We start from the raw sequence: 24,167 nt of genomic DNA on the forward strand, positions 1-24,167 counted from the left end.
ATATTACCAGTCAGTCAGTCATTTTCTACCGCTTATTCCATAGTGGGTCGCAGGGGAGCTGGTGCCTATCTCCAGCAGTCTATGGGCGAGAGGCAGGGTACACCCTGGACAGGTCGCCAATCTATCACAGGGCAACACACAAACAACCATGCACACACACTCATTCATACACCTAAGGGCAATTTAGAGTGACCAATTAACCTAACAGGCATGTCTTTGGACTGTGTTTTACTATATTACTATTTCTATCATGGGAGAAGAAGTGGAGGTGGTGGAGGAGTATAAATACCTTGGTGTTCACGTGGGCAACAGGCTAGAGTGGAGATGCAACTGTGAAGCCATCTACAAGAAGGGACAGAGCAGAATGTACTTCTTGAGGAAGCTTAGGTCCTTTGGTGTTTGCAGCAAGATGCTGCATATCTTCTATAAGTCTGTTGTGGAAAGTGTGATCTCTTCTGCCATCATCTGCTGGGGAAGCAGCATCAGAGCCAAGGACTTAAAAAAGCTCAACAAGCTGATAAAGAATGCTGGCTCTGTTCTGGGGACTCCTCTGGAACCTCTGGAGATCATTGTGGAAAGACGGATTCTTCATAAAATGAAGAACATTATGGAGAACCCTGAGCATCTTCTTCATGAGACTGTCCTACAACAACAGAGTGTCTTCTGTTGTGGAATTTCCTTATCTAAGTGGGTAGAAGTTGACTCATAACAAGAGAAAATCCGGACTTTGTCTTTATAAGTTTTATTCAAAGGCATCAGCGTTTGAATGACTCAGTCACCAAGCAAGTCAGTTGAACAGAACCCCGATCAACATTTACACACAGTATTTATACCAGAACATGACAGTGTTATCTCAACTGCAAAGAGTCTGTGTTTTATGACCCAAACCCTTCTTGAGTTCAAAGGTGACAAGGTTATCTAGGAACAGACCTAACTGCCCTTCCTGACATTGTCCTAAAAGATGGGTCTGAACCATTAAACTTCTGATAATGGCTTTTACAGCTTACTCCCTAACACAGATGTTCACAGAAGTGAGGTAACCCAAAGGTCACACACTTTGGAACACTTAATAAAATAATTTCCATCACACTTCAGTCAGAGGCTTCTTCAGATCTGCTGTAAGACGGAGCGCTACAGGAGATCCTTCCTGCCCACAGCCATCAGCATCTACAACGGCTCTTTGAAGAAACCTTCATAATGAGCTACAACAACATTTAATTTCCCTTTGGGATTAATAAAGTATTTTTGAATTGAATTGAATTGAATGAATGTTTGATTAAGCTTCATATGCAGGAGCGGATTTTTTTTGCCATGTATGAAGGGGCAGTTTCTATGGGTAGGACAGAGTCAGTGGCTGTCCCCCTCAGACCCTTTCTAAGACAGGCCTCCCCTTGTTCAGGAGAATTCAGGAGATGGTGGCCCAGGGTCAGACACGTGACCCTTTTTTGTTGATGGCTAAAATTAATAAGATAATTATAATGTGAGCAGGCACCTTTTAAGTCATTAGTACATTGTAGTCAACATTTTGTCCAAAACTTTTACCTGTCTGCAAAATATTCTTATATTTAATTTGACCCAATGCCATGTCCTCTTTGGTCAAGTCATGTTTATTTTGTATAAATACTGAAAAAATGTGCAACAGAAAAAGAGTAACGTAGAGTAACAATTAATCAGCTTGTCAGCTACAAATAACTCTAGGCTGCACGATGGCACAGTTGGTAGCACTGTTGCCTTGCAGCAAGAAGGTCCTGGGTTCAACTCCCAGTCAGGGGTCTTTCTGCATGGAGTTTGCATGTTCTCCCCGTGCATGCGTTGGTTCTCACTGGGTACTCCGGCTTCCTCCCACAGTCCAAAGCCATGCCTGTTAGGTTAATTGGTCTTGTTAAATTGCCCTTAGATGGGTGAATGAGTGTGTGCACAGTTGATTGTCCTCTGTGTTGTCCTGCGATGGACCAGTGACCTGTCCAGGGTGTACCCCACTTCCCGCCCATAGACTGCTGGAGATAGGCATCAATGGTATGATTATGATGTTTTCAGTTAAGAGAAGTGGTTAGGAAATGTATGTTTTAGGCTACTTATGTTGAATGCTACTTATGCATTCAGTCGATCTGCTATTGTTTGCCGAGCCCTTTCTCGCTCCTTTGTAATAGCGGCAGTGTTTCCTTTTCTTTTGTATAATTGGTTTTAATTTTTCATAAAATACGTTGCTCACTGGGAATGAAGTACGGTGCCCTCGCTTTATCCATTGCGGCATCAATGAATCTCTGATTGATCTCATGCTTTTTGAAAAAAGCTGTGGACGCACATTTACCTGGGTTACTTACACCTGGCTTGACATGGCTGCACCTGTTGAGCCTAGCTTGGCCTTTTTTAAATGGATAAAGCCAGGATGCACTGATCATTCTAGGTCGAGCCTGGATTTCTTAATCATGCTTTTGTGAAACAGTCCTCTGGTCAGATGAGATCAAAACGGGACTTTTTTGGCATACTTACAAAATGCCATGTGAGGTAAGAAACTAGCATGCATTTAAAACATAGTGATGGCAGCATTATGCTGTGGGATGCTTTTCTTCTGCTTTGAAGCTGGAGTTGATGGGAGGCTTGATGGAATTAAATACAAATGCAAGCCATACTTTTTAACTTTTTAGATTTATTTGCTAAAACAAATTGTGGGACAACATTTTTCCTCTGTCCCTTTTTGCTGGGACAGGTAAACTGGGCAGAATTGACTGCGCTAAGATTGAGCTGAACACAGGACAATCCAAAAAGAAAGCTATTCAGTGGCTACCTTTCCAGGAAAAATGACCATACATATACATTAAGGGCTGTAATAGAATCGTTGAGATTAAAAGATAATCATATCTTTCAAAACCAATTCAAAGTCTAGACCTAAATCCAATTAACAACACCAACCACCCAATCTGACTGAGCTTAAGGTACATTCCAAAGAAGAATAAGCAACATTTTAGTTTCAAGATGCGCAAAGCTGATATTGACATACAGTACCTCAGAAGAATTTGAAAACAAATGGACTCCACACTTTTCAGATCTTTATTTATGATGGACAATCCTACACAACATATCTCATCAGTGTCATGGATAGTATTTAATACAGGTTCTGACGGTGGAAAAGCTAAGACTTTTATAGAATCAACACCGTCCACCTTTATTGACACTCCTAGCAGAGATGTTGTTGTTATTGTTGTTGCATAAACTCCCACTGGAAATAATTCTTTGGAGATTTTTTTCACCTCCCATACCATCTTCCTCATTGTGAATCGTGCCAAGATAAACTTAGATCCTCTTTTAGGCTTGCCTGTTCCAGTTCTAACTGTTTTAAACTTCTTAAATATTGCTCTGACTGTAGATGTGGGTAAGTTCTGGTGATAATTTTGTCTTAGCCATTTCATGTCTTATGCAGATCAATACAACTTGACATGCACTTTTCTTGAAAATCATGCATTCTTGTTTTTCCCATTTTGAAGAGTCAGTAAGACAATTGCACCTCTGTGTCACATCATGTTTATACCCAAAGGAAACAGGAAGTCATGGATTACCAATTCTTAGTTATTCTGATCAAATAGAAAACTAAAGTATGAATCAAAAATGCTTCAGTTACATTTGTTTAAGGGAATTATTAGGAATGCCAGTAGCTGTGGTGCTGGTGATTTTGCTAAAAACAACTGTTAAAGGTTAGATATTTTTCAAAAATGTTTCATGGTGATATTAGACAACTCGAAGAGAATATTATGGTAGTATGATGTATTTCACACATTTACCAGGGTTGTCAGTAATTGTGGAGGGTGCAGAGGTATGCCTAATTCAAAACCACAGAGAATATGCCTATACCTTTTATTAGCAACTTTAAATGAACATGACATGCATTGAGTTAATGTGTCTCAGATGCAGTACCTTGGCACGTGTACAGTAGGCCTGCCAGTTGAGCTCTGGATCTGGCAGAACATTTAGAGCCATGTTGCAGATCCCTGTGGCCATGTCATGTTTACCCAGCAAAAAGACTATTTTGGCAAGAATGTTCAGGATGAATGCATCGTTGCTGGCCAAATCCATGGCCTGAAGACAGAGACAGTTCTGTTAAATCTGGCATACAAGTGGGAGCAGCAACCACTAAATGTCCATTGTACTCTAAGTTGACTAGAATTAGTTTAGTAGTCACAATAATCTTCCATTTGTTATATGATTATCTATCTATTAAAGTAAAACAGTGCCATTAAATATGCTTTCATTGCAGTCAGTCACATCAAATGCTAACAGTTAAGAGAAAGCTGATCTCACTGTGGCCATCTTACTTTTATAAAACTAAAATATATGTAACCCTTTTTAAATGATAATCTTTCCTTGACATTTTGGGAGAACTGACACTGAATTGTGATTATAATTTTATTGTTCAAAATATGTATTATTTCATCATTTATCTGGTGCATAATCATTTTACATCTAACTTTATAGAAGCATGGAAGGTTTCTTATGCCTTAGTCAAATGTCAACATGTGGGGTTGTAACTGATTTGTTGTCTTAACCAAAACAACTTTGTCAAATTGCTTTACAGTAATATAATAATACATGTTAAGGTAAAAATAATATATGGAACAATAAAGAGGGATTGCAGAAAAAATAAAGTAAGAAATGTGTAATAAATGATTGAAATCACAGCATGTCGGTTTATTTCTCCCTTACTGGATTGCATTTGGTGAGGATTCTGTTGGTTTACCTACGGTTCCATAGCAGAACAGAGGACCAGAGGCTGAGAAACCACAGTCATGTATTGACATGGGCACCATGGATTTTACCCAAAAGTACCTCTGTCAATTAAACAGTTCTTCACAAATGTTCCATGTTTAGCTTTGTTTTGTTGTGTTGCCCTCATTATGCTTGAAAGTTTGATTGGTTGGTTGAATGGTTGATTGAGTCTGATTTCTTAACTGTGACCAATACAATCTGATGACAATGAAAATGTCTCTACATTTTAAGCTTTAAATCCCTTGGACAGTCATACTGTCAGTGCAACTTAATAGTTTATTACATCAGCTTCCATTACTGGCAAAACAAGTAACAGCCATTTTAAATTTTTATTTTCGATTTCAAAGTGAGGAACCTTTAGAATTGTTAAATGTTGATGTCAACCAGGAAATCAGAATGGAAACTATTTGTTGGGTGTTCTAGAAAAAAACAGAAGGTACAAATTGAGATTCATACTTTAGACAAAACTATTACCACTATTAATTAAATGCATTGTTGGTAAGCAATGGTAAAAATGGTAAAGCTGCAATAAATCATTCTTTTGATGGCAAATAGGTTCAAATCACGTGTGTCCTGTAGCCCTATGTCAGTAACATGAAACATGATAATTTGTGAGGTAAAGTCAACTCTCAATAGGCTTTATAATAGGACATACTAAACAAAAATAACACTTTTATATCATGAATCCTGGTAAGGTAAATGAGTTGTACTCCACATGTTTCAGTGACTGTTGGGTTTCTATTTTATTATGGGTTGCTAAAAACATAACGGCCCAAACACACTGCCTTCCACAATTATGATTTGGGTGTTTTTGCAGATCTTTCCACCAGGTCTTGGCATTTAAAGTAACTGAAATTAATCTTACATGATATTACATGCCATACAGTTCTATATTTGAAACAACATGGTAAAAGAAGTCATAAACTCATATTGTCCCAGTCAAAGTCCAGACCTAAACCCAATCGTGAATCTGTGGCAAGATCTGAAAACTGCTGTTCACCAGCGCTCTCCATCTAATTTGACTGAGCCTGAGCTGTTTTGCAAAGAAGAATTAAAAATGTAAAATTAATCCCTATACACTACATTTACATACAGGTCCTTCTCAAAATATTAGCATATTGTGATAAAGTTTATTATTTTCCATAATGTCATGATAAAAATTTAACATTCATATATTTTAGATTCATTGCACACTAACTGAAATATTTCAGGTGTTTTATTGTCTTAATATGGATGATTTTGACATACAGCTCATGAAAACCCAAAATTCCTATCTCACAAAATTAGCATATCATTAAAAGGGTCTCTAAACGAGCTATGAACCTAATCATCTGAATCAACGAGTTAACTCTAAACACCTGCAAAAGATTCCTGAGGCCTTTAAAACTCCCAGCCTGGTTCATCACTCAAAACCCCAATCATGGGTAAGACTGCCGACCTGACTGCTGTCCAGAAGGCCACTATTGACACCCTCAAGCAAGAGGCTAAGACACAGAAATAAATTTCTGAACGAATAGGCTGTTCCCAGAGTGCTGTATCAAGGCACCTCAGTGGGAAGTCTGCGGGAAGGGAAGGAAAAAGTGTGGCAGAAAACGCTGCACAACGAGAAGAGGTGACCGGACCCTGAGGAAGATTGTGGAGAAGGGCCGATTCCAGACCTTGGGGGACCTGCGGAAGCAGTGGACTGAGTCTGGAGTAGAAACATCCAGAGCCACTGTGCACAGGCGTGTGCAGGAAATGGGCTACAGGTGCCGCATTCCCCAGACCTGGGCTACAGAGAAGCAGCACTGGACTGTTGCTCAGTGGTCCAAAGTACTTTTTTCGGATGAAAGCAAATTCTGCATGTCATTCGGAAATCAAGGTGCCAGAGTCTGGAGGAAGACTGGGGAGAAGGAAATGCCAAAATACCAGAAGTCCAGTGTCAAGTACCCACAGTCAGTGATGGTCTGGGGTGCCGTGTCAGCTGCTGGTGTTGGTCCACTGTGTTTTATCAAGGGCAGGGTCAATGCAGCTAGCTATCAGGAGATTTTGGAGCACTTCATGCTTCCATCTGCTGAAAAGCTTTATGGAGATGAAGATTTCATTTTTCAGCACGACCTGGCACCTGCTCACAGTGCCAAAACCACTGGTAAATGGTTTACTGACCATGGTATCACTGTGCTCAATTGGCCTGCCAACTCTCCTGACCTGAACCCCATAGAGAATCTGTGGGATATTGTGAAGAGAACGTTGAGAGACTCAAGACCCAACACTCTGGATGAGCTAAAGGCCGCTATCGAAACATCCTGGGCCTCCATAAGACCTCAGCAGTGCCACAGGCTGATTGCCTCCATGCCACGCCGCATTGAAGCAGTCATTTCTGCCAAAGGAGTCCCGACCAAGTATTGAGTGCATAACTGTACATGATTATTTGAAGGTTGACGTTTTTTGTATTAAAAACACTTTTCTTTTATTGGTCGGATGAAATATGCTAATTTTGTAAGATAGGAATTTGGGGTTTTCATGAGCTGTATGCCAAAATCATCCGTATTAAGACAATAAAAGACCTGAAATATTTCAGTTAGTGTGCAATGAATCTAAAATATATGAATGTTAAATTTTCATCATTACATTATGGAAAACAATGAACTTTATCACAATATGCTAATATTTTGAGAAGGACCTGTATATTGTGCAAGTATGTAGTGTCGCTAATGTTATAATTTGTTCTGGTATAATTTATTTTTATTGTTTTACAGGGTGTGAAACCAGGACGTGTACGCGACATGGTTTTTGTCTCCGCAAAACCAAAACAGCCCACAATTGGAAATGGAGTAAGGTAATTCTTGTCAATGTACTCAATTATGTAGTTGCTTAAAAATGTACAATTCCTAGAAGCAGAATTGTTAATTGGGTGCCTTGCTTTTTTTAAAGGAGCAAAAGTTATAAGGCAGTGTGGGGAGACATGCCGGACCCTGATGTCCTCAGAGTGGCAGAGGTTTACCAGAACTTTGCAACAGACCTTGCTCCTCTGATTACCACCATGGTCATCAGTGCTGATGTCCCATTAGTTGACTCAGCCTTTGGAAAAGTCCAGGAAGGCAGTCCTATCGCTTTCCAGCATCCACTACCAGTCAGCCGAATTATCATGCGCCACGTGGATGCTCCTCCTCCACCGCCATTGCCATTGGACAACTACCACCTTGAGCCCACCTCTGTCCAGTTTGTCTGCACCCACCAGCAGCAACTAGAACTGGAGTGTCTTGTGACAATGCTGGAACAGTCCCGACAAATTGAAATTGCCACCAGGGAATAGAGCACAACAGCTGAATGGCATAATGTCAGGAAATCCCGAATAACTTCCTCTCGGTTCCGGGAAGTGTGTCATGTAAAAGGGTCCAGTTCTGCTCTGAGTCTAGCGCAGCGAATCAAGAAGGGAATAGAAGCCACTGCGGTTATGAAGAGAGGTCTTGTACTAGAACCATTGGCTATTCAACAATACACCAGAATCAAGAACACAAACTATTGGCCTTGCGGCTTCGTCATTCATCCCGATGCTCCATGGTTGGGATCTTCTCCGGATGGTGTAGTTTTTGATCCCACAGAGAGACCAACCTTTGGTTTATTGGAGATCAAATGTCCCAATGCTAAAAGTTATGTTGATTGTAAGTACTTAAGAAAATGTAATGGCACAATGAAACTTTTGTCAAGTCACTGTTACTACTGGCAGGTGCAGGGGCAGCTCCTGATCACAGGCATGGAGTGGTGCGATTTTGTAGTCTATGCAGAGGATGACATTCTTGTCCAACGCATTTATAGGGACCTTAGTGTGTGTCAGACAATCAGAAAAAAGGTTGATCATTACTTCTTTTATGTTTACTTTTCCAGTACATAGATTATTTTGTATCAGTATGTGGATGCCCCTCCTCCACATCAACATCAATGATCCCATGAATTGTTTTGTTCCAACAGTATTTCATTAATGGTACTCTTTTCAACTGTTTCCCACTTGTTAACTATAAGCAATGTTAATTGAGAAGTGTTTGAGGTTTTAAAGAGCCAAAGTTTTGAAAAGCTCTTATAAACATCTCTTATTCAAAATGCAAGTTTAAATGTAAAGAGATCAAAGAAAATAAACTAATATGAATATAAATGCTACATCTTCACAGCATGTTCTCATTGAAAGGATGGAAACATAGTTTTGCAAAGTACTTTAATTGAACATATCACCTGAAGAAGCCTATTTAACAGATTGAGAAACAAAATTAACCAACACCCACATTTATCTTTTTGCCATCATTTAAATCTATACCATTTCATAAAACATCTGAGAATTCAACTGTTGACATTGTATTTACTGCTTTAACTTGCCCATGCCTTCACGAGGGGCTCATTCTGGTAATTTACCAGGTAACAAGCCACGTTGAAGAGCTCATCAATGATCCCACACACAGACACTGGTAGTACGCGGTCAAAACGTTTGTTCTACTTCACTCTCCTGATGCAGCGTTCTACGTGGACCCTCAGCCGAGCAATGCACTGAGTCTCATGAACATCATGTGGGCTCATCTGATTTTTCCCTGAGAGGAAGGCTGGCCTATATACTTTGCAGGGAGCCAGATTGTCAACTAGAAAGTCCTTGTCAACCATTATTGCCATGTCTGGCTCTAATACATTGATTATGCCTGATTGCTTGAAGATCTCACGATCACTCATGGATCCAGCAAAAAGGGCAGAGACAAATGTGATCGCACCATGAGGTGCCATGCCGATCATGGCTTTGAGTGTAGAGTGGGACTAGTATGCAGAAAACACTTCACTCTACAATAGGAGATCCGATGGTGTCTGGCAGTAGATTTCAGTGCAATCGAGCACTACTTGGGTGTCGGGGTATGAAGCAAACTGCTAGAGTTCGAGCATGCACCACCTCCTTGGGCAACCAGAGGTGTTGGCTTCCAAACAGGTGGTATAGAAAGTTAGTCCATGTGGTGATGATCCTGCTTACAGTTGTTTGGTGGATGCCAAACCTTTCAGCAAGATCTCTGTGTGGCTGACCCAAGGACAGGTACATCAAAAAAAGGAACAGCTCATCAATAGGAGGACGTTTCTTCAAAAGAAGAAAAAACACAAAAACATAATGCACAGAAATTTAAATACAGCTCTAACAATACAACTTTTACAAACACTTGTTTATAAATGCTTTTGAAAAGACATTTTCAGAGGGTGATTCATGGTATGAAAAATGTTATAAAAATGTGGTTTTCTCCTGATTATGTCAACTATAATCACATGTAGTTCCTAGTTACTCCACTAGAAGGGAGTAAAACCACAAAGCTTCAATCTCAATCAGCTCTAAAATTGACATTGATGAAATATCACAACGCAACAATATTATAAATGCAGCTAAAAATATATTTGGGTATGGATATCATCCTTTTGCACATTAATTATTGCTTTTCTGACTACACTGCATGGATTATTCCAGATCTGTTTGTCACACACTAACCTACAAAATAATCATCATACCATGTATGTGTGAAATCTGTCAGAGTCAGCTATGGAGGCCTTGGTATTGGTGACCCGAATCATCTTGGTCTTCACAGCAGACTCCACAAGCTTCCAGAAACATTGGAACTGGTTGTATGAAGCAAATCTGTGGAAATAAAATAAAACATATATGGAGTAATTGATATCATAACCTATTGTAAACCCCGCCGTTAAGCTGAATGACGATATATATATATATATATATATATATATATTACATTGAGCCAATGCATGCACAGAATACTACAGTACAAAACACAACATGTTAACAGCATAATTAGCCCACAAAAATACAAACTTACCTGGTATAGAACCTGATTTCGTCGTCTGAGCCTGCAAAGCGCTCCAAACCAAAACGGATCCGCAGCTGCAGTCCTTCCACTTGACTCTGTAGCTGTTCAATTCTCTTGTGCAGAGCCGCATTTTCAATGTGTAACTCGTTGGCCATTACTCCGGTTGTCGGTGAAACACAGTAATCATGATCAGGAGCTACAAACACCATCTCCGATTCTGAAGGGTCCACATGCGGATCTGCAGCGGCAGATTCCTCCCGAGGCCTACGGTCCCACACACCGGGTCTTTTCTCAGGCAACGAGTAGTTGTTCCACTCCAAAAAAAATGAGAATAGCACCCCTTTTTAACCATCTCCTCCCCCCCGGTGTATCTATCAGATCCTCGGGTAAGAAATGTCGGCTACATACCCGTGTCTCTCAAGTGGGACTAAAGTTATCCCTCCGGATTTTGGCTAGCCATTGCTGACGTGCAACATTATCAGCAGGGAAGCTGTGAAAGCTAACTTTAGAGTTATAGCGTGAGGAACACGAACATCGAGGTACACAACAGTGTAGCGACGATCCACTCACACGCTGATAGCATTGTTTTTTCCTTCGGACAATTAACATACCTATTTCTTTCCACTGGTTCCTATCAAAATAATCCAACCTGAATGGCAGGGGCGTTTACCCGGAAGTTCCCGCCCTTACAACTTTTGACCGGAAGTTAGCGGTCGCCATATTGTGCACATAGCCAATACCAATAAAATGCAATAACTGTTCCTAATAATATGTTGTGTATTATTCTTGGAAGTTTCTTGAGCAATTCTAAGTAGTAAAAAAGATATCAGAGCACAACTAAAAACATGCTTTTAAAGTGTGAGCAACTCCAATTTAACTCAACTGGTTCAGCAAAAGGAGAAAAAGCTCCTGCAGAGAAGGGTTGTAACATGAAAGCTGTGAACAACTAAACATTAATGGAAAATATAAAGCAAATCATCATTTGGAAACAACCGCATTTTTCTGTCCATTTTTTTTAAACTCAATCTATATGTAAATGTTTTACTTTATAAATAAAGCACTGTGTAATAAAATGTATTTTGGATGACTCGAATGCATTAGTAACATATTTCACTTGCTTCAGCCAAAGGTTTCCTCTGTATCTTTTGATGATGAGATGAAACTCACTGGTTTGTACTGTAGAAAAATCTGATTCACAAGACAAGTTTTTATTTGAAGATCAGTGATAGTTTTTTTCTCCTTTTACTGATCCAGTTGAGTTCATTATGAGTTGAGAAGTTTGCAAAACACCCAAACCATTAAAAAGGTAATTTTAAGTAGTAGTATGTAACGAGAAGCAAAACCAAATGTTTGCTTCAGTTCAGGTATTTAATCACCTATCTGCTGTAAGATTCATTATTCTATGTTACTGTAGTTCTCAAGGAACATTTGTTCCAGTGGCATTCATTTAAATGTCACTGTAAGCTAGTCTATATTATTGACAATGAAGAGGTGATTCTATTCTATTCTATTCTATTCTATTCTATTATATTCTATTCTGAATTAAGCAGAACACTGGTTGTATTTTCTTGAGTCACACAGAGCCTGATTGGTGACATTCTTCCATTGACGCAGCTGACAGAGGTGTAGATAAGACAACAGCCTGTGGAACACAAATCAGGCTTCTACTGGGTCAGAAAAAGCAACAAACTGAAACTGGTACATAAATGAAGTCATAACAAGCTTAATGGTAAAAAACAAAACAAAATGTGTTCAGAGTGGACCAATCAACTATTGGAAGCAGGGTCAATGCTACGATGAAGGGATTTCACAATAAAATGAAATAGAAAGCTAATGAAAATATAGGAAACTCAACAAAATCTAAAATTTTTAAAATTAGAAAACACTGAGTGGGGTAAAACTGAAATAAAAAGAAATTCTAATGCCTGCAGATTTCCTTGTTAAACATAACTAACAGTGTATTTCCCTCCCTAGTCACTCCTTAGTCTAACCTGTTCAACCTGCCAGGTATCTGGAGGCTTACGCAAGTCCTAACAACGTAGGATGAGGTGTTAAGGATCACCAGTCAAAATACACACAGCCAGAATTTTTTTACTTTTTTCAGCAGGATCAACAGAGGAGGACATGGAAACAGACAATTCAGAGGACATTGAGTCTCTGATTGAGGACATGCAGTACATCCCTGGTCACTTTCACCTGGAGCTAAATCTTAACTGTGATCCTGTTGGTCCAGTGAATCTGCGATTCAGAGACACTTACCTGAAACAGGAGAGCCTGCAAGCTGAGCTGGAGGTTGAAGTGGGATATATGCAGTACGCTGTCAGGAATCTACTGGGGCTGCTGGCATTTCACCTGGAACAGCTGGACAGAGCTGAGGAAATATTCAGGTATAAGTCACTAACTTCTTCTGGAAGACAGTGTGTGCTAAGAAAAATGTGTTTGGGCTGTCATGTTTTTAGCAACTAACAATAGAAGAGAAACACAACAGTCATTGAAATGTGTAGTACAATTACTTTAACTTTAGCTTAGGAAATGACAGCAGTTTACCCACATCATTCAGACTGCTTTGCTTCAACTAATCACAAGCTGCAATGGACATAATAAACACAGGACAGGCGTAAAATAGCTAAATACTGCATATGTAAAACACTAATACAAGGATTCATAATATGAAAGTGTTTTTGTTAAGTTTGTCCTAATATAAAGGAGTCTTATATATATATATATATATATATATATATATATATATATATATATACAGTACAGACCAAAAGTTTGGACACACCTTCTCATTCAAAGAGTTTTCTTTATTTTCATGACTATGAATATTGTAGCTTCACACTGAAGGCATCAAAACTATGAATTAACACATGTGGAATTATATACTGAACAAAAAAGTGTAAAACAACTGAAAATATGTCTTATATTCTAGGTTCTTCAAAGTAGCCACCTTTTGCTATGATTACTGCTCCGCACACTCTTGGCATTCTGTTGATGAGCTTCAAGAGGAAGTCACCTGAAATGGTTTTCACTTCACAGGTGTGCCCTGTCAGGTTTAATAAGTGGGATTTCAAGCCTTATAAATGGGGTTGGGACCATCAGTTGTGTTGTGCAGGAGGTGGATACAGTACACATCTGATAGTCCCACTGAATAGACTGTTAGAATTTGTATTATGGCAAGAAAAAAGCAGCTAAGTAAAGAAAAACGAGTGGCCATCATTACTTTAAGAAATGAAGGTCAGTCAGACCAATTGGGAAAACTTTGAAAGTGTCCCCAAGTGCAGTCACAAAAACCATCAAGCGCTACAAAGAAACTGGCTCACATGAGGACTGCCCCAGTAAAGGAAGACCAAGAGTCACCTCTGCTGCGAACAATAAGTTCATCCAAGTCGCCGGCCTCAGTAATCGCAGGTTAACAGCAGCTCAGATTAGAGAACAGGTCAATGCCACACAGAGTTCTAGCAGCAGACACATCTCTAGAACAACTGTTAAGAGGAGACTGTGTGAATCAGGCCTTCATGGTAAAATAGCTGCTAGGAAACCACTGCTGAGGACAGGCAACAAGCAGAAGAGACTTGTTTGGGCTAAAGAACACAAGGAATGGACATTAGACCAGTGGAAATCTGTGCTTTGGTCTGATGAGTCCAAGTTTGAGATCTTTGGTTCCAACCACCTGGTCTTTGTGCGGCACAGAAGAGGTGAACGGATGGACTCTACATGCCTGGTTCCCACCGTGAAGCATGGAGGAGGAGGTGTGATGATGTGGGGGTGCTTTGCTGGTAACACTGTTGGGGATTTATTCAAAATTAAAGGCATACTGAACCAGCATGGCTACCACAGCATCTTGCAGTGGCATGCTATTCCATCCGGTTTGCGTTTAGTTGGACCATCATTTATTTTTCAACAGGACAATGACCCCAAACACACCTCCAGGCTGTGTAAGGGCTATTTGACCAAGAAGGAGAGTGATGGGGTGCTGCGCCAGATCACCTGGCCTCCACAGTCACCGGACCTGAACCCAATCGAGATGGTTTAGGGTGAGCTGGACCGTAGAGTGAAAGCAAAAGGGCCAACAAGCGCTAAGCATCTCTGGGAACTCCTTCAAGACTGTTGGAAAACCATTTCAGGTGACTACCTCATGAAGCCCATCAACAGAATGCCAAGAGTGTGGGGAGCAGTAATCAAAGCAAAAGGTGGCTACTTTGAAGAACCTAGAATATAAGACATATTTTCAGTTGTTTCACACTTTTTTAAATGATTTGTTGCAGCTTTATAATTTTTACAACAGTGGACTTATTTGATAGTGGTCCAATCAACACAATTAGCTATTTTTTGTTTTATTCTTTTATCTAAAGTATACATCTCATTTGTACCTTCTGTTTTTTACTAGAACACCCAACAAATAGTTTCCATTCTGATTTCCTGGTTGTCATGAACCTTTCATAATTCTGTAATTCAGAGCTGAGCGGCTTCAAATAAGTTCTTTAAATCCTTCTGGTTCATTTAATGTATGACAATGCTAACATGCTGATTTTTTAAGATTAACATTTGCAATATTGGCTAGCCATTCTAGCCAGAAACATTATCATGCTAACACAGGCTAGCATGAGCTACTTTTTATCAAGTTGGAAGACTAAAGATTCCTCACTTTGAAATCCAAAATAAAAATTTAAAATGGCTGTTACTTGTGTTGCCAGTAATGGAAGTTGATGTAATAAACTATTAATTTGCACTGACAGTATGACTGTCCAAGGGATTTAAAGCTTAAAATGTAGAGACATATTCAGTGTCATCAGATTGTATTGGTAAGTTAAGAAATCCCACTCAAACAACCAGTCAACCAACCAATCAAACTTTCAAGCATAATGAGGGCAACACAACAAAACAAAGCTAAACATGGAACATTTGTGAAGAACTGTTTAATTGACAGAGGTACTTTTGGGTAAAATCCATCTAGGAAACAGAAGAAAATTGTAAAAAAAAACAAAAAGAATAGAAAAATAAGAAGCATAGATGAAAAATTCCTGATAACAGTTTTAAAAGTAGGATAAAAAAAATAAAACCATATTGGAAATATGAATCTGAGAATATTATTTAATATTTAATATTAATATTTTAATATTTTACCAAATAATATTCCGGTCTGTTAAGGATTGTCCTGTGAATACCAGCCCCATTAAGGCAATGGTATTAGGACAGAATAGAAAGGTGTGAGACGAGCTCTGACATTATTGAACAGCATAAACTCTGCACATATATGGAATTAATTCACACAATTTCTTAAAATACAAGAATTTATTAACAAAAATAAGTCAACTCAAAGTCAAACATATTTCAATCAACAAACTCTTTACTATGCTAAAACAATTCAACTAAACTACCAAGCAGAATTAAAGAATAATGAAGACTAATGGACTATGTACAATATAAACAAGTTGATTAAAGATGATTAGAAATCATGACCAAAAAGAGTGATGCAACATTACCATGCAATGTTTATGTTTGAGAACCAAAGATTATCTTGAAGAATCTGGAAGTGAAGTTAAGTTAGTTTTGGAACTAACTTAGAAAATAATCAGCAACATTTAGACAACCCTTCATAATGCAAGATCAGATTAAATATTATTTTAATAAAATAATGTTTTAAATAATGATCTGCTGAATGAAACCAACCTCCTGGATGACTAATTCTCAACGGTGTCTAATTAACTGCCTTTATTTATTAAAATAATATTTGGAGAAATATTATTGAGTATTTTGGAAAAGAGCCAAATCTTTCTGGTGAAATGGGGCTTAATGGTGTTTACTTAGTTATCAAATTTAGTAAAATGATGTTCAGGGACTATTATTCACTAGCTTGAAAACTAACAACCTTTCTGTTGACTAGCCTTAATGTTAGCACACGTGTTCTTACCGGCTGCCCGTTGGGCTAACAAAGAAGCTAGCTAAAGTACTAAGCTAGAAGATAGCTTAGCGCCAGAATCAACACATACCTTTAAAATACCGGGGTTAAAATGCATAAGCGCGGACGGCGCGTTATGAGCAATGTTCTGGTTAGAACCACCCTTTTAATAAAGTTTATCTTAGCTTTAAAACATAAAAAGAACACGAACCGGCCTGGGTGCTACAGGTAGCATGCTAGCACCAAGATAGCCGAGTTCCACAAAACAAACTTCATAACATGAAAACGTTTAGATCATTTAATCCTAACTGTTAATCTGTTAATCTGCCCAAACCCAACCTCTGAAACTGCTGAAGGAATGTTGTCCAAGGGCGAAGTTTGAAGAAGATATCCGTCGTGAACAAAGAGTTAGCTTCCCGCTAACTTCCTCAGTTTCTTCCGATCAGAAGGTGCGTTTGTTCTGTGAACAAAGGTTAGCTTCCCGCTAGCCTCCAACTGTTGATGAAGAACGAACGTTGTCCAGCTGTTCGTTACCGTAAACACGGTTGCGGGCCATAGTCTTTCCTCCAGACTCGGCTTGTAGAAACAGCTTCTCCACCGGGGCTTCTCTCGAACACCGTTTGCTTCTGTGGGGCCTCGAAGAGAAAATGTAAGCAACTCTTACACCTTAATTTCCCCGTTCATGAATGAAAATACCGGATACACAGACAGTATTTCATTCTACTTAACTTTTGCATATGATCGGTGATCGTATGCTTCCTTGGATCCAGTTGAATTTATGTCTTTTTGCCAGCAAAAGACCTTAGCGCGCTTTCCCCTCCTATCCGGTTCCTATGGAAGGCCGCGTGGAAGAGAAAGACTTGTGGAAAGGTGAGGCTTTTATTTGGATAATGGCGCCACAGGAAGTCCGCAGTTACCCCCTTTCCTGGCTGTGCTGGAAGAAGGTTAATGCACTTTATTTTGAAAAGTTCCAGGAAAGTATGTACCGGAGTTTTAGTGTTGAAACCCATGGCTGTGGTCCCAACAACCATGAAAAATGAAAATAAAAGATAAATAAAATCAAAATGTATTTAGGCAATTGGTGCAAAAATAATTCAACAAAATAAATAAGTATAACTAATCACAGTAATAAATTATTTAAAATCATACCCAAAGTTGAATGAATCCACAGTTATACCGGGGCGACGGTGGCATAGGTTCGTTCTGTAACTGGTGGGTTGCTGGTTCAAACCCTTCCGTCCGTCTCAGTTGTTGTCTCCTTGGGCAAGTCACCCGCCTTGCCTGCTGATGGTGGTCGGAAGGCCCAGTGGCACCAATTGTATGGCAGCCCCACTTCTGTCAGTCTGCCCCAGAACAGCTGTGGCTACAATGTAGCTCACCACTCTCAGTGTGTGAATGTGTGAATGAATGGGTGGATGACTGATTGTTGTGGAAAGCGCTTTGGGGTCCTCGGACTTGATGAAGGGCTATACAAGTGCAGGTCATATACCATTTACTCATAATTTCTACAGGTAAGGCCAAAACCAACTTAAAAAGATTTGTTTTAGGTTTGCCCTTTAAAACATCTAATGGTCTCTGCTGCCTTCAAGTCTGCAACAAGCCTGATCTACAAGTGAAGGCCATAATAAGAATGCTTCACCTTGGCACTTTCAGAGGACATCAGGGGACTGAAAGGCTTTGACAATAAGTGGAGATGTCATCAATATAAGGGACTATGGCCATTTTTGGCTTTAAAAATATTTAAATGTACCATAAAGTCAATTGTAAGGTACAGGTTGCCAATCCAGAGACTTTAACAATGGAATCATGTACCATTACTTTCGGAGCAGGAAGATTTCTTGGAATCTTTTATAATAATGTGGCTTGAATGTCTGTAGTTGTTGTAATTTCACAAAAATCAAAATTAATAATTGTAATTAATTATTAAGGCTCGAAAAAGGAATGTTCATTAACCCCTGTGTTTTCTGGGCTTTTAGGAGCATTTGTAAGGAGGACCCTGGGAATCTCAATGCCTGGGCTAACCTGGGCTTTGTGTATGACATACAGAAGAGAGAACTGGATGCAGAGGAATGTGTGGACAAAGTCTCCTATCTCATGGGGGTGAACTCTGGAGAGGATTATCAAGAGGAGACCAGTCTGCTGGCAGCACGCTGTCTGGCCGAGCAGGCATACGCGTATCCGTATGATGTGGAGCTGGACAGCGATGACAACTTGAGGGAAAGGCTAATGTCAGCCCTGTCACTTTATAACAAAGCTCTGCATTATGGGGGTCACCTGGTAAGAAATAAAAGATTACAAATGATGCAAATGATGGTAAGAACTGAGGATTAACATGTATTACCTTGTTTCTTTTTACTGGCTATTATGTTGATAAAGCCCAATACGTTTGGAAGAATAATGAACATTAAACTTTATACTAATCACGTCTTGGAAAGTACAGTCCAAAATTTTGGTCCAAAATGAGCACTTACTGTGTTTGAAAGCTGCAAGAAAATTTATATCACTCATTAAATGTTAATATTAAGCTGATTCTGTTTTTCAGATACCAACAGAAGAAAAGCAACACTGGTATTTTAAAATGGCAACTATTTATGTCAGGTACGGAGAAAACCTGAAATATATAGATTTTTATTTTCACAACAAAGTGTACAAATATTAAAATGATGTATTTATTCCCAAAGACTGGACCAGATCATAAAAAACAAAGATGATTCTGAATACTCAAGACTCTTTCACTACAATAAGGGACTTAAGCTCCTAAAGGAAACACTGGAATCTGAGACAAAACAACACAAAGGTAGGTAAGTGTTTACTAATAAAAATTCAGACACAGAGTCAGGCCAGACATAGCTTCTAGGAAGAGAAAAGAGAGAGAACATAAGTTAAAAACTGAAATAACAGCAAATAATGCAGAATTAGAGAGTAGTGTGAGAATGGAGCAAAGAGGGTGAAAGTATTCATTATGTCCTCCAGCAGCCTAAGCCTATAGCAGCATAACTACAGAGATAGCTCAGGATAACCTAAACCACTCTAACTATAAGCTTTATTTAAAAAGGAAAGTTTTAAGCCTAGCCTTAAAAGTAGAGAGTTTGTCCATCTAGAGCCCACTGATGGCCATTGTTATACTAAAAACCACAACGATTGGGATACCTCTCTCTGTCAGACTGATTATAACCATTGGAAAAGAGAGGGGGTCATACAGGTAGCATAAATGGAGGGTGTGTTTGCACCTCAACCATAACTGAGCTGGTTTAGGCTAAGCCTGACTCCCCCTTACTCCATCCAACAGGGAGGGAAGAAGGTGGAGGTAAAATATAACGAAGATAGCTCAGGATAACCTAAGCCACTCTAACTATAAGCTTTATCAAAGAGGAAAGTTTTAAGCCTAGCCTTAAAAGTAGACAGGGTGTCTGCCTCACGGACTAAATCTGGGAGCTGGTTCCACAGGAGAGGAGCCTGATAACTAAAGGATCTGCCTCCCATTCTACTTCTAGAGACTCTAGGAACCACCAGTAAACCTGCAGTCTGAGAACAAAGTGCTCTGTTAGGAACATATGGAACAATCAGATATCTGATGTATGATGGAGCTTAATTTGTCTGAAATGTAAAAATGTTTTTGCAAAATAAAGTTTGTAAATCAAAATACTTATGTGACAGTTTACGTGGTATATTGGCCTAAATTCATGTTTGAAAACAATCTCTATCATTATCAGTCTGATTAGTCGTCAAAAATGCATTCAAAGGATGCATTTTCTTTCTATCCCACTGAAACATTTCTTTAGAAATTTAAAGAAGCAAAGAGATTCTGTATATTTCTTTATTTACCTGTGGTGGGAGACAGCAGCTGGTTTGTCTGGCTTCGGTTTTTGGATATTAGGATGATTTAACCATTATTATTGCTTCATACTGGACACAAAGAGAAATAAATGCTCTTAAAGAAAGTCACTGAGTGATGATTAGCATGTCAGAAGTGTAAAGCAAACGCCAAATAAAACCTTGCTAAAACTTAATGTAAACATTAAATGAAAGTAATAAAGTATACGGTGCAAACTAAAACATTTATCTCAACAGAAATTCACAACGGTGATTATACCTCAGTTCTAACCAAGCGAAGGGCAAGTCTATCATTCTGCGTGCGTCTCAGAATTCTGATGTCTCTTAAACTAGCAGACAGAGCTTGCAGGGAATAGAATCATCATGAGGGTCTGATCAACCAATCAGAAGCTGAGTTTGGACAATGTGTCACTACATTGCTCCAGGCAATTTTTTCTGCCACAGTTTTTAAACTAGTGAGAGAGTGGAAGAATGTAAAGAACTGATGATTGTGCATAGAATTCTATTAATATTAATTAGACGGGATGTAATATTTAGGTTCAACACAATAATCACAATTTAAAGTAAAAAAAAAAAATCATAGATTAATTACAATTATTTCTACATTTCTAAATAGGCAACATCAGATAATTCATGTCAGATTATTTGACATGTATAGCAGACATTCAGCTGAAATTCTTTGAGCAAAACACTTCAGAGTTATAATAACATGTAGGATAAAGGGTTTTAGTTGAATCTAAAAGGTCCATGAATAACTTTTCCAGGGCTCTTGGAGCAAGTGGTTCTTGTGGGTAAAAGGTTGCATCTGGTTTGGTAGTGAAAACTACTCTTGTTTATCTAAAAACTGTCAACAAACTCAGTAATTGTGATTTTGTCATTATGCGTTTTAGTAGCTCAAACATTTGTACTTCGAAGATGCAAATTTTTAAAGATAACATAATCTTCTTTCTTTAAAAGATTTAAAATCAAATAGTATATAAAGTGGGGAAACAATCTCACCATAATGTCTCCTGTTAGCTCTAGCTTGGTGTTATGTTGGCATCATGTTGGAAAGGAAAGACGAATTTTCCTCCGTGCCCATGTCAATACATGACTGTGGTTTCTCAGCCTCTGATCCCCTGTTCTGCTATGGAACCGTAAGTAAACTAACAGAAGTTCAATCCTCACCAAATGCAATCCAGTAAGGGAGAAATAAACAGAAATGTTGTGATTTCAATCATTTATTACACATTTCTTACTTGATTATTTTTTTCTGCATTCCTTCCTTAATTTTTAACATTTGATGTGACTGACTGCAATGAAAGCATATTTAATGGCACTGTTTTACTTTAATAGATAGATAATCATATAACAAATGGAAGATTATTGTGACTACTAAACTAATTCTAGTCAACTTAGAGTACAATGGACATTTAGTGGTTGCTGCTCCCACTTGTATGCCAGATTTAACAGAACTGTCTCTCTCTTCAGGCCATGGATTTGGCCAGCAACGATGCATTCATCCTGAACATTCTTGCCAAAATAGTCTTTTTGCTGGGTAAACATGACATGGCTACAGGGATCTGCAACATGGCTCTAAATGTTCTGCCAGATCCAGAGCTCAACTGGCAGGCCTACTGTACACGTGCCAAGGTACTGCATCTGAGACACATTAACTCAATGCATGTCATGTTCATTTAAAGTTGCTAATAAAAGGTATAGGCATATTTTCTGTGGTTTTGAATTAGGCATACCTCTGCACCCTCCACAATTACTGACAACCCTGGTAAATGTGTGAAATACATCATACTACCATAATTTTCTCTTCGAGTTGTTTAATATCACAATGAAACATTTTTGAAAAATATCTAACCTTTAACAGTTGTTTTTAGCAAAATCACCAGCACCACAGCTACTGGCATTCCTAATAATTCCCTTAAACAAATGTAACTGAAGACTTTTTGATTCATACTTTAGTTTTCTATTTGATCAGAATAACTAAGAATTGGTAATCCATGACTTCCTGTTTCCTTTGGGTATAAACATGATGTGACACAGAGGTGCAATTCTCTTACTGACTCTTCAAAATGGGAAAAACAAGAATGCATGATTTTCAAGAAAAGTGCATGTCAAGTTGTATTGATCTGCATAAGACATGAAATGGCTAAGACAAAATTATCACCAGAACTTACCCACATCTACAGTCAGAGCAATATTTAAGAAGTTTAAAACAGTTAGAACTGGAACAGGCAAGCCTAAAAGAGGATCTAAGTTTATCTTGGCACGATTCACAATGAGGAAGATGGTATGGGAGGTGAAAAAAATCTCCAAATAATTATTTCCAGTGTGAGTTTATGCAACAACAATAACAACAACATCTCTGCTAGGAGTGTCAATAAAGGTGGACGGTGTTGATTCTATAAAAGTCTTAGCTTATCCACCGTCAGAACCTGTATTAAATACTATCCATGACACTGATGAGATATGTTGTGTAGGATTGTCCATAAGAAATATATATTAAGTATATGCTCTTTTTAGATCAATGTGATCCTTTATGTCAACGAACTTGAGAAAGCAAAACATGGAATAGGAGGAGTTCCTGACCGACAGAAGCTAGCTGAAGCAAGAAAAGACTTGGACAAGGTGCTGACTGTACGTCCGTGTCTGCGGACTCATCTAGAGATGGCACAGGTAAAGCTAAAACTACAATATGATGATCAGAACTTGGGACATATGCAGGAAACACTTTCAGTTTTATGCTCTTCTTTTCAGGTATTCTATTACATGGGTGTAGATGCACTCCAAGAGAGCCTTATGGTTGATGAATGTTCAATAAACCACGCTTTGGTGAGTCTGTCCAATGCGCTAAAGTTTAAGCCAGGAGACAGCTTACCGGACCTCCATGTGCTCAGAGGACGCTGCCTTTTAATAAAAGGCGAAGAGCAGAATGCTGCAGAGTGCTTCAAGCAGGCCATGGAGTTAGAGAGACCAGGGAGCACTGACACCACAACCCTGCACTGCCTCCTACTGACCCTCCTGAATCTATTTATGCAGGGAGGTTCTGATCCTAGTTCTGTCATCACACAGCTGGAGATGTGGGTGAACAAGGCAGAGGAGCGATACCCCCAGGATACAGTAAAATCAGAACTTCGGGCCCTATACAGAACACATACAGAAGAGGTCACAGAGTTGTCTAAGACTCTCATCAGGACAGGGCGCTTGGGCCTGGTGAAAAGGCTGCTCAAAACAGTGGTGCCTAAACAACTTGCTGAGAAAAGACCTCTGGCACGGTATTTTTCATTAACATGAAACAGTGTTATTTTAGTAGGACAAAGAAAAAACGCAAGGCAAAAAGTAATCAAGCAATGCCTTGGCAGCATTTCAGATATTGGAAAACATTTGTGAGCTTTTTAAATATGAGTTTTATTTAATCTTTTGAAATGGATACAGGTTGCAGTGCTTGTAAACATGTATCTATACAGTGCCTTGCAAAAGTATTCACACCCCTTGAACCTCTTCAGATTGGGTCATGTTACATCCAGAAACTTCAGTGTATTTTACTGGCATTTTAAATGATAAACTGATAAAGTAGTTCAAAATTGTAAAGTTAAGGAAAAAGAAGCATTGTTTTCAAAATTCTTCATAAATAAAGATCTGAAAAGTGTGGAGTCCATTTGCATTCAAAACTCTTTTGAGCTACAGTATGTCTATACCAGCTTTGTGCATTTTGAAACTGAAATGTTGCCTATCCTTCTTTGCAATGTACCTTAAGCTCAGTCAGATAGAATGGTTGGTGTCGGTGGCAAAGATTTTAGGCTGGATGCCCTTCCTGACGTGACAAACCCAGGTCCACTGTGTCAAAGTCGCTGATT

The 24,167-nt window shown here is 38.9% G+C and overlaps 1 protein-coding gene across 1 annotated transcript; it reads left to right on the plus strand.

The window, feature by feature from the left end:
• Nucleotides 1-12,513: 12,513 nt before the first annotated feature.
• On the plus strand, nt 12,514-23,959 carry ttc22 (tetratricopeptide repeat domain 22). The gene is made up of 8 exons (XM_047375582.1): nt 12,514-12,967; nt 18,459-18,759; nt 19,025-19,080; nt 19,164-19,279; nt 21,334-21,452; nt 21,787-21,948; nt 22,834-22,986; nt 23,068-23,959. The coding sequence occupies exons 1-8, from the start codon at nt 12,705-12,707 to the stop codon at nt 23,602-23,604; spliced, it is 1,707 nt and encodes a 568-aa protein (XP_047231538.1). The 5' UTR covers nt 12,514-12,704; the 3' UTR covers nt 23,605-23,959.
• Nucleotides 23,960-24,167: the final 208 nt, after the last annotated feature.

The sequence above is a fragment of the Girardinichthys multiradiatus genome, chromosome 9 (assembly GCF_021462225.1).
Source record: "Girardinichthys multiradiatus isolate DD_20200921_A chromosome 9, DD_fGirMul_XY1, whole genome shotgun sequence".
Classification (NCBI taxonomy): Eukaryota; Metazoa; Chordata; class Actinopteri; order Cyprinodontiformes; family Goodeidae; genus Girardinichthys; species Girardinichthys multiradiatus.